This window comes from Rhinolophus sinicus, linkage group LG06, assembly GCF_036562045.2.
Source record: "Rhinolophus sinicus isolate RSC01 linkage group LG06, ASM3656204v1, whole genome shotgun sequence".
Lineage (NCBI taxonomy): Eukaryota > Metazoa > Chordata > Mammalia > Chiroptera > Rhinolophidae > Rhinolophus > Rhinolophus sinicus.
The window spans coordinates 126315022-126328293 of record NC_133756.1 but is presented as its reverse complement, the minus strand read 5'-3'; the positions used below and the strand labels follow the sequence as shown (position 1 = coordinate 126328293).

At 41.3% G+C, this 13272-nt stretch overlaps 1 protein-coding gene and 1 pseudogene across 1 annotated transcript in view; both read right to left on the bottom strand.

Moving 5' to 3' along the window:
- Nucleotides 1-3006: 3006 nt before the first annotated feature.
- Nucleotides 3007-13272, bottom strand: part of CTR9 (CTR9 homolog, Paf1/RNA polymerase II complex component) — a 29199-nt gene continuing 18933 nt past the window's right edge. Inside the window, exons 17-25 of the mRNA XM_019729164.2 lie at nucleotides 12856-12972; nucleotides 12558-12703; nucleotides 11556-11627; nucleotides 10919-11054; nucleotides 10613-10759; nucleotides 10044-10201; nucleotides 8915-9011; nucleotides 8570-8682; nucleotides 3007-4091 (exon numbers count right to left, since the gene is read on the bottom strand). Of these exons, the coding sequence (XP_019584723.2) occupies nucleotides 3665-4091; nucleotides 8570-8682; nucleotides 8915-9011; nucleotides 10044-10201; nucleotides 10613-10759; nucleotides 10919-11054; nucleotides 11556-11627; nucleotides 12558-12703; nucleotides 12856-12972 (1413 nt within the window). The 3' untranslated portion in view covers nucleotides 3007-3664. The remainder of the gene's footprint in view (nucleotides 4092-8569; nucleotides 8683-8914; nucleotides 9012-10043; nucleotides 10202-10612; nucleotides 10760-10918; nucleotides 11055-11555; nucleotides 11628-12557; nucleotides 12704-12855; nucleotides 12973-13272) is intronic.
- LOC109446087 (large ribosomal subunit protein eL34) lies at nucleotides 8011-8559 on the bottom strand (annotated as a pseudogene).

Sequence of the window (13272 nt, the reverse complement as noted above, 5' to 3'; positions counted from 1 at the left end):
CTAGTCCTTGCTGCTTTCTGCTGAAGCACCAACCCCACTAAGAAATGGAAGGCTGAGGTTGCGGCTCAAAATGGCGACACAGGAAGATCCTTAACTCAGCTCCTCTCCCGATGCACCAAATCTACAGCCACATATGGAACAATTTCCACTGAAAAAAGCCTAAAAACTAGCAGAATGACTCCTTCAAATCAGGCAAGTGAGGGGAAAAAAACCCACATTGGAGGGGGTAGGAAAGGCTGAGACATAATTTCACCATAAACCCCACCGCCCCTGGCACAGCAATCCACAATCCAGGGGGAACTCAAAACCCAGAGCTTCTCCGAGAATTGAAGAGTTTACACCTCACATTGGGCACCCCAGCTTTTAAAGTCTGCACCTGAGAGACAAGCCCCTAAAACATCTAGCTGTGAAAACCAAAAGGGCTGGCACCCAAAAGACCAGTGCGGCTCTGACAAACTAAGAAAGGGCTCTTAAAGAGCTTGAGCACAGATACACTCACCTCAGGGCCAGGAGATGCAGTCTTTGAAAAGCGCCGGGGACTTTGCTAATTTTAAAGCATCGGACCAGGGGCAGGGGACTGCTGGGATACTCTGGAGATGGAAGCTGGAGGGTGCCATCTTTGTATACTCCCTGTGCTTTGCTAAAGCTTGCAGGCGCCATCTTGTTTTTCTCTTGTGGCGGCCATCTTCATGCTCCAGCCAGTGGGTGCAATTCTCCTGCTCACTGACTTGCTGCAGCTGGCAAACACCATCTTATCTTTTCCTTTTGCTTTTTTTCCTTTTCCTCTCTCTCTCTCTTCCTCTCTCCCTCTCCCTCCCTCCCTCTCTCCCTCTCTCTCTCTCTCTCTCTCCCCCCACCCTTTCTTTCTCTTTTCCTTTTTTTTTTGCTTTTTTTGGTGGGTGGTGTTTTTGCACACCACCTCTACCTCGCTCCAGCAGGGCGCCATTTTCATGCTCATTCTCTCTCTTGCTGTCCTCCAGAGCACGAGCATCTCTCCGAAGGGAGCTTCCACACATGCTGGTACCCTGGTTTTTAAGTCTGGTGGCCAGTTTTTGTGGTTGGAACCCAGGGGACGCCCATTGATTTTCTGGCTCTGGAAGCCTAAGGGGCTTGTGTTCCTGGGTCCCATGTGACTAACAATTGAGAGCTAGTGCTCTGCAGTCTACCATCCCCAAGGCACTGCACAGACATCAGACTGAAACATACCCCCCTTCCTGTGAAAGAGGCCTATTTGCTTGTCTAGGGGCTTTGGCCTGAGGGGAAGGCTTCTGGTTTTGCACACATCTTGGGATCTATGGAGCTGTCCTCAGGGAACAGAGGCTGGTGGATGCCATCTCTGCATGCTCCCTCTGAAGTGATCCAGCAGCATCTCACATAGCTATCATCACTGTCAGGGCACAGCAAGAGGTTACAGACCAAGAGACTCAGTCTTTCTGTGCTGCCTGAGAGACTGCCTTCCAATATACTATATCACATTTTCTTTATCCATTCGTCCATGCATGGATAGTTTGTTTCCATATCTTGGCTATTGTAAATGACGCAATGAACACAGGGGTGCATATATCTTTTCAAATTAGTGTTTTCATTTCCTTCAAATAAATACCAAGAAGTGGAATTGCTGGGTCATAGTTCTATTTTCAATTTTTTGAGGAACCTCCATATTGTTTTCCATTTTTGTAACTACTACTACGTATGGTAACAGATACTAACTACTTAAATTGGTGATCATTTTGTAATACATACAAATATCAAATCATTATGTTGTACACCTGAAACTAATGTTATATGTCAATTATACCTTAAAAAAAAAGCTAATGCTGACGTCTGAGATCCAGGACAATGAAGTTGCTCCGAGTTCCCGAGGGCAGTAGCAGCAAGGCAAAGGCAATAGATCAGTCAGGTTTCCTGTTTTACACAGACCTTCCCCTTCCTCAGTGGGGCATTCCCCATATCTGTCATTTGCATCATCTCCAGGCTCCAAACTGTGACCAGAGGGGAGCTGTGCCTGAAGAAACCAAAGTGGCTTCTGACTTCGGCAACATGGCCAGGGGAGACTATTGCTGTCTGCTAACCTCGGTACACCTGGGAGAAATATCAGTAGTGAGATGATGGACCTGCCTCCAAAATTGTGAGGATGTGCACTCAAAAGTACATTTGTGGCCAAAACCTGGGGCAGTGAGCAAAATATTAGAGAAATTACTATCAGCATTAGGTTAAATCCCTCCGTAAATTGCTCTCCAAGGGACAATCTACCTACTTTTGTTTGGTTACTGCGTGAAGTGTATCAGCAGTTGGGAAATGCTTTTTAACTTACATTTTTGTTATTTGGGGATTAACTAATTCACATCAAGTTATATATGGCATTGGAAAAAGCAGAGAGGAGACAGTTTGAATCTCACCTTTAATAGCTGCATGAACTTCTGAATCTCAAACTCTTCACCTTTTCAAGCATTACCTCCCTGAGTTATTCTAGTTCCTAGAGCTGCACATTTGACTACCACTGCCTAGAACACCCTCCCTTAATTCTCTACTTGGCTGGTCCTTTGAGTCATCTCAGGCCTCCCTGCCTTGACTTTGTCCTCCCTTGTGCTCCCACATGTGCAAACATTACCCCATTTTTCATACCACAGGGACAATGAACTTATCTTCACCACTAAAATTTTCAGGACAGTTAAGGTATTTTATTTCTGCATTCTCTCAATACCTAAATAATGCATTTAATACTTGTTGACTATGTTAATTACAGCTTTTACAAACTGTACAGTGCTACATAAAAATACTGCTCTTAAATTGTTAATGACTAGATTATTAAAAATAAAACTCATACAACTACCTTAGTTTTCTTGTATCTTAAAAATAAAATCCATAAACCTATAAAGAATTACAAAAGTTTTGAATAAACAGCCTTTGGCTTACTTCAGGTTCTTCCAAATATTTGCCTATTTATGCTAAATGTTCATATACAAATGTACTGAGCAAAAAAAAAGAAAGACAAAGTTACCCATAAAAGTTGGTAAAAGAATTTTATTATGTGGCTTAGGTAGGTCTTTGCATTCTACTAACAAAAAAGCATATTTCCACATCTTATTCAACCTAACAAATTATATATTTGTGATTTTATCTACATAGATGCAGTATTACACTACTGAAGAAACCCTTCCTTTCATTTGTACTTTGGTGCAATTATACAGTAGATACTTCTTTCTCCAGAAAATAAAAATATTCTCAATCTAAGCTTAAAATGGAACAAAGACATTAATGCCAAGTTTCCTGCACCACTTGGTAAAAGATTGCAATAAAAACCAAAATGATATGCTGCTTAACACACAAAGAAGATGAAACATCTGCCACAGTTTCAGTCAAACCTTTGTAGGAATGATTTAGCATCTGGGTTTATTTTTACTGCAGTTTTCACATATGATAGGTGGAACTGTACCATAATGAAGAATAGTCACATTCTTCATTTGCACAAGAGACTCAAATATTGGACTCTAGCACAGGAAATGTCTCTTGGGGTTTAGTAATATATACAAATGGATAGAAAAAAAATTGCCTTAGGAAAAATTTCACAATTGTTTGACTAAACATCTGAAACATTTTTATCACAGCTTTCATATATTAAAAAAGTCTTCACCAGAGACGAAGCTTATTTATGAAATAAAACCTAGTCGCTATCATCTGACCCATGTTCTGAGCCCCGGTCCGAGGCCTCATTGTTGGAGGCCTCTGGTTCTGATTCATTTCCAGAGCCTCGGCCGAAACCCTCATTATCAGATCCCCTCTCCGAATCTCGATCTGACTCGGCACTTGGAGAAGCTGGGCGAGAATCAATCTCAGAACCTCCCGAGCGGCTTCTCCCAGACTGCAGAGATTCATTATCAGATTGTTCGGAACCTGAAGGCCTTCTCTTTCTGGAGGGCTGGTCACTGTCTGAATCCTCATCTGACCGAGGTCTTCGGGGCCTCCGGGGACTGCCAGCCTCGCTGCCAGACTTGTTCTGGTTCTCATCTGAATCGCTCTCTGAAGAGGCATGTTTCTTCCGCTGTTCACCCTCATCTGAGTCGCTGTTGCTGTTGCTGTTCCGGGGATGTCTGGCAAAAAGACAAACATGGGTTAGACACCAGGATGGCCTATGGAGAATTTGACAAGTAGAGAATGTGCTTTCAAAAAATAAGGGCATTTAATGTTTTATTTCAGGACCTGAACAGTGTTTACACAGATGTTCATTTTGTGATACTTGTTTTGTCTACTTTTTTATAAATGTGATACATATAATAAAGAGAGGATTAAAAAGAAAATAAGGCATTTTAGCTATAAGATGATATAAACAGTGAAGAATGAATCTCACTAGGTTTTATTAGACATCTTTCATCAGAATGAAGCACTTCTCAATTTCATATATAAAATATAAAAAAGGGGTATTTTGTTTATTTTTATAAACAAATTCATAGCAAAGGTAAAACCCAGGATATCACTTGGCTGCAGACTTTGAATAATTAACCCTCTCTCATGGCTGATGAGTGGGACCCTTCCCTGCCCTATTACCATCTCTGCTATCAGTATCTGAAGAGCCAAGTCACCATTTCTAGCCCAGGAATTGCTTCTGCTCTAGTGTCCTCCACCATGACCAGACTTACTCACGATAGGAAGCTTGGGCTCAGAATTCTGCAGCTTGTTTACTTTTGCTCTGAGTCCCCCCTCTACTTAACAGTTGTTAGATTAAAGGGAAGGAGACTTGTGCTCATATTTGGAATGGTGGTGGTACCCAGGGTTCTTTGCTTCCTGGAGACTCTGGAGGAAAGAATATTCCTTTAACCACTGTGATAGCTACTATAGCTACTATAAAGGACATACTTCTCCTCTGGCATATTCCTCAGTTTTGGTTTCCATAGCAGATATTCCAAGAAAGGAATATTGAATACTACAAGGCTCAGTCTAAGAAGGGTGACGGAAGTGAATATATTACTCTCTTCAGAAACCTCCACACATGTTAGTTATGTGATTCAGATCACTCTGAGAGAATATGAAGTGACTAAGAAGAGGATACTATATATTAATTCTGTATATATATGAGGTGTGATAAAAAATAGTGAATGTTTATATAAATTATTATAGTAAAAGACACATTGCGGGGCCGGCCCGGTGGCTCAGGTGGTTAGAGCTCCGTGCTCCTAACTCCGAAGGCTGCCGGTTCGATTCCCACATGGGCCAGTGGGCTCCCAACCACAAGGCTGCCAGTTCAATTCCTTGAGTCCCGCAAGGGATGGTGGGCTCTGCCCCCTGCAACTAAGATTGAACACGGCACCTGGAGCTGAGCTGCCTCCCGGATGGCTCAGTTGTTGGTTGGAGCGTGGGCTCTCAACCACAAGGTTGCCAGTTCAATTCCTCGACTCCCGTAAGGGATGGTGGGCAGAGCCCCCTGCAACTAAAATTGAACGTGGCACCTTGAGCTGAGCTGCCACTGAGCTCCCGGATGGCTCAGTTGGTTGGAGTATGTCCTCTCAACCACAAGGTTGTCGGTTCGACTCCCGCAAGGGATGGTGGGCTGTACCCCCTGCAACTAGCAATGGCAACTGGACCTGGAGCTGAGCTGTGCCCTCCACAACTAAGACTGAAAGAACAACTTGAAGCTGAACAGAACCCTCCACAACTAAGATTGAAAGGACAACAACTTGACTTGGAGAAAAGTCCTGAAAGTGCACACTGTTCCCCAATAAAGTCCTGTTCCCCTTCCCCAATAAAATCTTTTAAAAAAAAAAAAAAAAAAAAAGACACATTGCCATTAATCCCCCTCAAAATTACTCCCCCTCACTTCGAACACACTTATCCCATTATTCTTGCCTTTTTTTTTTTGGGGGGGGGAGAAGGGGAACAGGACTTTATTGGGGAACAGTGTGTACTTCCAGGACCTTTTTCCAAGTCAAGTTGTCCTTTCAGTCTTAGTTGTGGAGGGCGCAGCTCAGCTCCAGGTCCAGTTGCCATTGCTAGTTGCAGGAGGCACAGCCCACCATCCCTTGCGGGAGTCGAAACCAACAGCCTTGTGGTTGAGAGGACGTGCTCCAACCAACTGAGCCATCTGGGAGATCAGCGGCAGCTCAGCTCAAGGTGCCGTGTTCAATTTTAGTTGCAGGGGGCGCTGCCCACCATCCCTTGCGGGACTCGAGAAATTGAACTGGCAACCTTGTGGTTGAGAGCCCACTGGCCCATGTGGGAATTGAGCCTTCGGAGTTAGGAGCGTGGAGCTCTAACCGCCTGAGCCACCGGGCCAGCCCCTCTTGCCACTTTCTGAAGCAGTTCTGAAAGTCCTCTTTAGTGAGTGTCTTTAATTGCGCTGTCATGGCTGCCTCAATGTGCTGAATCGATTCAAAACATTTTCCTTTCATTGTCATTTTGACTTCGGGGAAGAGCCAAAAGTCACACGATGTCAGATCCGGTGAATAAGATGGATGAGGACACACCATAATGTTTATTTGACAGAACTTGCCATACCAGAAGCGATGTGTGACACTGAGACTTGTCAGAGGATGAAATAAAGACAGTCATGAAAGAGGACTTCCAGAACTGCTTCAGAAAGTGGCAAGAACGATGGGATAAGTGTGTTTGAAGCAAGGGAGAGTTCTTTGAGGGGAATTAATGGCAATATGTCTCTTATTGTAATAAATTTTTTATTTAAACATTCACTGTATTTTTTAATCACACCTTATACTAAAGGCCAGTGGGCCCCCTGGGATCCAATTCACTTCATTCCATCTGGCCAAATAAGCAATCACTTCACAATGGTCAAGGCAGTTTAACTGATGCAAGTGGCTCAAATCATCCTGGCCTTGACCTCAGGTGTAGCTTTGGCAGCAGCTCAGCCTCTCACACTGGACCCTTCTAGCCACATTTTAATAGCGCTCACTCTAAAACCACACATTTCATTGCTCTGATCACACCTGCCCTAACCAATGGACCAGGGCAACACTGTGGCAAGGGCAAAACAGCACTTTCGGAAAATGCAACCCAAATTTGTGTCAGCCAGTGTCTTCAGAGAAAAGAGGAACTGCAAATCGCTACATTTCTCTATAGATTTGGTTCCCTACAGATTTCTACCTTACAAGGCTAGCCCCCCACCAGTACCCTTTGCCCCTCAATGTGCTAACCTCTCACCTCTAACCAACCAGAACTACTTATTCTTCTAAGACTCAAACAGCCTCTTTTACAGAAAACGTCTCTTATAACTCCTCCCACCAGCCCAACTCCAGATTAGGTATGGTCTGTGGAGAACAATAATGCAAAACCTAAGTGCTAACACTTATCTCACTGTAATGTGGTTTTTGGTCTATATGTGATTTTCCACTGCCTCTAAGGCATAAATTCCTTGGGGGCAGGGTCTATGTCTTTTCCTTCTGTAACCCTAGCACTTAGTAGGCTATCTCATACAATGGATGTTCAAATGTCTGTTGAATGAATGAATAAATGATGGTGATCAGAAGAACATGGTGTGTAGTACAGTATTAAAAGTCCTAGTCGACGAATCCAAATGGGGGGGCACCTCAACCTTGAGGGACAAGTTTAGGACAAATAGAATCGAATATTACTTCTCCTTTAGCCTTGAGCCTTGAGCTAAAGCAGAGTACCGGACAAGCAGTCAAGGACAAGCCCTCCACAAAGCAGGCAGAGCTGAGTCACCATTGCTTGACATGGGAGGAAATGGTCAAGCAAGTCCCTATCTCCACGTGACCAGGATCAAGTTGCTCATAATACTGTAGCCAGTTAATGGTACTGTACAAAATGATGTATTTAGGATAATGTCATGCAGGAAATTTCAAAATAGGTTTTCTTCTTTGATGGACAAACACGTAGTACCATGTTTCGAAAATGAGACTGGGTCTTATATTAATTTTTGCTCCAAAAGACGCATTAGGGCTTATGTTCAGGAGATGTCATCCTGAAAAATCATGCTAGGGCTTATTTTCCAGTTAGGTCTTATTTTTGGGGAAACACGGTAGGATAAAATTATGGGGTTAGAATAAGATAGATGTGAGTCTTTTCCAACTATAACATTCTAAGAAGCTGCAGAGAGAACATTTTAGCAATGCCCATTCTCTTTCATTTTTAGCCTTTAAATTGCTGCTATTACTCAAACAAGCTCTTTTTTTTTAGCTTTCTGACTCTGCTTGCGCCTTCCACACTTTCACAACGATTTTCTGCACTTCAATAAGGAAAGCACGCTTGCTCCTGTCAGACACAATTTAGTACACATGGATCCACCACAGGCCTTAATGACATGATTTTTTCCTTTTAGACAACTCCATTAGAACTTTGGGTCTCACAGCATGAACTCTGTGGGTTCGGCCTGGGTACACACCACATGTAGATTTTGGTGCTTTCCTAAACTTTTTGGTATAAAGGTAAATACTTCTATGACCAGGGGCTTGGGACAGCCTAGTTTTGTTAGAGGCTATATTCTAGGACAGCTTCCAATGGTACGTCACACGCTGGACCATTCTGAATGCCTGTAGACACCGTCCCTGGAAGAGCTCAGTTATCTTTCACTGAAAATATATACCAAGGGAAAATTTCCTACCCTTCATCAGCAATCTTAAGTTTATCCTCATCTGAAGAATCATCACTTGATGATATTATGGCTTTGGATTTTATTTTTCCCTTCATTGAAGGAGGCAGACGTTCTGGCTTGGGCTGAAAAAAAAGATAAAATATAACAGGTAAGTCAAGACTCTCACCTTAGGACATCTTGTTAAATTGGGTTTGCACTATAATGATACCATCAAACCATAACCAATGAACTTCAAAAACAAGTATTTGTGCTTGAAGAAACTGCAAGGAAAGAATATATTCTAGTGTACTGCAATCTTTTATGCATAAGAGATTGTATGGAGAGGGACAGAAAAGCACAGTATTATAGACTTACAGCCTTCTTTTTCTCTGCTCTTGGTGGACGGCGCTTTTTTGGTTTGGGGCCATTTTCTGTTTCATCATCATCAGATCCTTCTTCTCCCTTTGGAGGTCTTAAGGTAGTGAACACCAAGAAAAAAGTTTGCCATCAAATTATTATTCATTCTGAATACCCTTCTCTATGGGTGCTATCCTCAATCATCCAGTACAGTCCTCAGGGGCAGAGGCCGTAACTTATTCTTCCTGTACACAAGGCCCAGGAGTCTACAAAAACCATGTATTATGCAATGTCTGCGGACTCATTTAGTCACTGGTGAGCCCCCTTATTAATCTAAAATAAGTTTGAATCTTGCATTTGAGTGATAAGGGATGTGAGAAAAGACCCAGGTTCTAGACCTCAACATCTTTCCCCTTCTCTTTCTTCCCAATTACTCATTCCAGGCCTGCTAATGTCCCGCCACAGCTTCAATTCCACAGGTCGGTGTCTGAATGTATGCATCCGATTCTTTCCCAAGTATAGTCAGCTAAGGGTTGGGAAGAACAGACCTAGGTAAGATAGTCAGCTGGGGGTTCCTGGGCAGGGAAGCACCATGAGAGGGGAACAGAACAGCTTAGGGGCACCTCCACTTGAGAGATGGGCAGGGCACCACTTATTTTAACAGCAGATGGCACTGGAAGAATTAAAAGGCCCTTCTTTCACATTAATTTACATTTTAAAATTCCAGCAAAACCATGAAGTGGGTATTGCTATTACCATTTTACAGAGAGGAGCTGAGGCTCGGTGCCTTATTTTAAGATTGCACATGGACAGGTAGTGTGGACACACGGGTTCTCTCATTCTTATTTGCATACATCTTCCAATAAATATTACAATTTTAAAGACATAAGAAAGGCAATTAATTATGACTAACTTATAGCTCTCAGAAGGAAAGCTGAGGAGGTGTGTGGTGATTCCAAGTACCCAAGGGATTTTGTAGTGGGGTCTATCTTAGTATTAAAGTAGCAAGTGGGATATCAAAAGGCTTTACTGTCTGGGAAGATCTAGTAATTTCCAGGCACTTGCAAATTGTAAACATAAGAAAGATTCAGAAGGTGAAAGATCTTCTATCAGCTTTATAAGGTTACTTAAAACACATTAATGATACCTTCTCCTCTTTTTCTTCTTTCTCTCACTGCCCTCCTCTTCTTCACCTTCTTGTTCACTACCACTACCCTTTCTTTTCTTCTTCTTTTTGGATATTGGCAGCTCTTCATCGGAGTCATCATTGACAAATTCATCGAACTCTCCTCCCTTCTTAGAACGCTGGAATCCAAACAAGACTACAATCAGTTCTTTCCTGGCTGGTGGAATGTGGCTGGAATTCTAAGGTGTAGAAAGAGGGCCTATCGTATCAGTCATTTGACAAATGAAGGATCTTTTACCAAGTCACATGGAAGAGGTGCTTGGTAGGACCCACATTTTAAAGACTTCTAATTGGGATCAATGTCTCAAATGGCAAAAATCATCAACTACTTAGGTCACTACAAGGTAAAATTTGTATTGAGCTAACAGAATGCATTTCTAAATACTGGATGCCAATTAAAGCACTCCATCTTGGAGGACTGTCTCTCAGCTAAGGACTAAGTATGGAATGAATGTAATCGATTTTCTTCATTTCTGAAAGTCACAAGACAGGGATCGGTGCCATCAGTGTTAGCCGAAGTCACATCTTACCCGTCCACCACCACCACCTCTTTTCTTTTCTTTTATTGCTTCAGTCTCTCCAGTAAACATAAGAATATTTTTGGTCTTCTCTACATACTGGGCCCGCTGTTCCAAAAGTTTCTTTTGCTCTTCTTTTTCTCTGAGACGTTTTTCTTCCTATGAGAAAAAAGAGCAGGAAAAAAACAAAAAACCTCATCAAAATGTTCTTATGATGATGAAATAAATCATGATTACCATCACTTTTTTTTGCTTTACCATATAAACTATATGTATGTACTTAAGTCTTTAATTATAGTATAAGTGAAAACACAATACCTGTTCTTTAAGAAGTTTCTGCCTTAACAGCTCCTTTTCTTGTTCTTGTTTGGCACGCAACTCCCTCTCTTCTTCGTCCTGTTTGCGTGCCCGGGCCACATGGTACTGGGCCTGGCTCAGTAAGTCAGAGCACTGCCTAGAACATTTCAGATTTAGAGAAACATGAATGTACCTAGTGTACTTTTAGTTCAAAAACTCACAGCATCTGTTTTCAGACAAAAAGTTGGAAGTAGGATCATTAGCTGATATCTATGGGAAGTCTTAATTAGCAAAATTAACTTCCTTTCTCATAAGCCAATATTGTCAACTTTGTTAAGTTTCCAAATTATAAACATTCGCCCAAAGCACAGCTAAAAAGGTTTCCAACATTATCTTCACATGTGACTCAAAGAATCAGGAATCATACCTTCATTCTGGTGAGACAGCTGATGTATTTTCCCACACAACTTAAATACTAAATAAATTCTGCATAGTCCCTGAAAGGACCTTTAGGAAAAAGCCTTGGTCCAGGTCGGAGAGTCCATGAGTGTGAAAGACTGACCCCTAGACGGCCAGGAACTTGTTCACTGTTGTTACTCTCCCAGCCCACATCAGATCACTGCCTCATCCAAAGTCACCTTCCATAAATAGTAATTACCTGGCTTCTGTAGCAGCGAGGGCTAAATCGAACCTCATTTTATCTCCCACTTTACTCAAGTAACTGAAGTATCTAAATAGAATGAGAAAATAAAATACTTTACTTTAAAAAATTCTAATGAAATAGGTCCTTTAGATTTTTAATCTGTTGTACAAAAATTATCTGAGAAAAGGCTTATATATTGACTGACTTACATGCACGTATTTAATACATGAAGGGCTATCATCTCAATAGGAAAATTATATATGCAACTCACTTAAAAAAAGACTCTCATCAATATGCCACTCAATCTGTTTAATAAAAAACAAGTTCATTAAGAAAAGCCAAGTTACATTTTAATGTTATCAGTAAATTAACAAATAACCAAAAATCAGTTCAAGCAATGAATATCTACTAAACAGTAAATTTACTAAGTTGTCAACATGGAGGTTAGGAGGTGTAGGCCATGACACACTTATACTCTACCAAGCAAGGCAAGAAATGCTCAAATAAGAATGCAAATAAGGTTAGGCATAACCTGAAGAGATGCCTGGTTTTAATTTTACCACACTATAAAGTCACATAAATTTTGAACTGAGCTGAAAAAAATCTAGTCATTATTTAAGAGAAAAGGCCTTAATCTTAGCTTAATGAAAATTAATATCCCATAAAAAGATACTCTGCTATAAAAAATAAAACCAACATAATTAGAATCTAAAAGTTTCAAGTGTGTTAAATGCTGGGTCATATTATTAAGTTAATGAAGACTCTAAGGCAAGCTTGCAAAGCTAAGCCAGCCAGTTCTAGGGATCTGGCTACACGATCCAAATATGGCAGGTTTGACGCCACCTGGTGGCAGCTGTCGGCTTTGGCTTAAAAATTGCTGGAATGATTTGAATAGGTTCTCTTCTGAGATTCCCTTTTTCTAATAGATCCTGGAAGGAAATGATTTTTAGCACCTTTTGAGACACATAGGTCTAAAGAAATAAAATGTTTCAAAGGTTGTTTCTACAAAATCTTTACCTATGTGCAAGTTCCAGTTCTTTCACAGCATTAAGTACTTCCTTCAGATTACTCTTTTCATCTTTCAGGACAGAGGTAGCTAATCTCTGCAGGACCAAGGCTACATTAAACATAAGAACTGTATCACTGGGTGCCACATGTCTAGCCTATAAATAAAAAAACAGAGCAAATATTTTATATAATCTAATGACATGAAAAGGATTTCAGTCAAATTGTATCAGGTATGTGAACATGCATGAAACAGAACAAAAAATATATACTGGAGCATAGAATTGAATGAGAATAATAGTTTTTTTACCTTCAGCAAAGTCTGTTTGCATTCCTGCAACTTGCCACACTTGAAGAGGGCCCGGGCCAAATAGAGCACAACTTCAGTGTTCTGGTGCTTATAGAACTTTCTGAGGCAGTTTTCATACTACGATAAAAGAAAAAGTTAAAACACAAGAAGGATTAAATGATACTGTCATTCTGTAATAAAATTTCAAGCGACTTTCAAGCTATATGAAAAGATATTTTATCCTTTGCATAGCTAATTTCAAAGGATCTGAGAATGATCCCTGACATTCAGCAGGATACATTTTTTTTTTTTAACTTTTATTTATTTTAAGTGCTTTTCCAGGACCCATCAGCTCCAAGTTGTTTCAATCCAGTTGTGGAGGGTGCAGCTCACACTGGCCCATGCAGGGATCAAACCGGAAACCCAGGTGTTACAAGC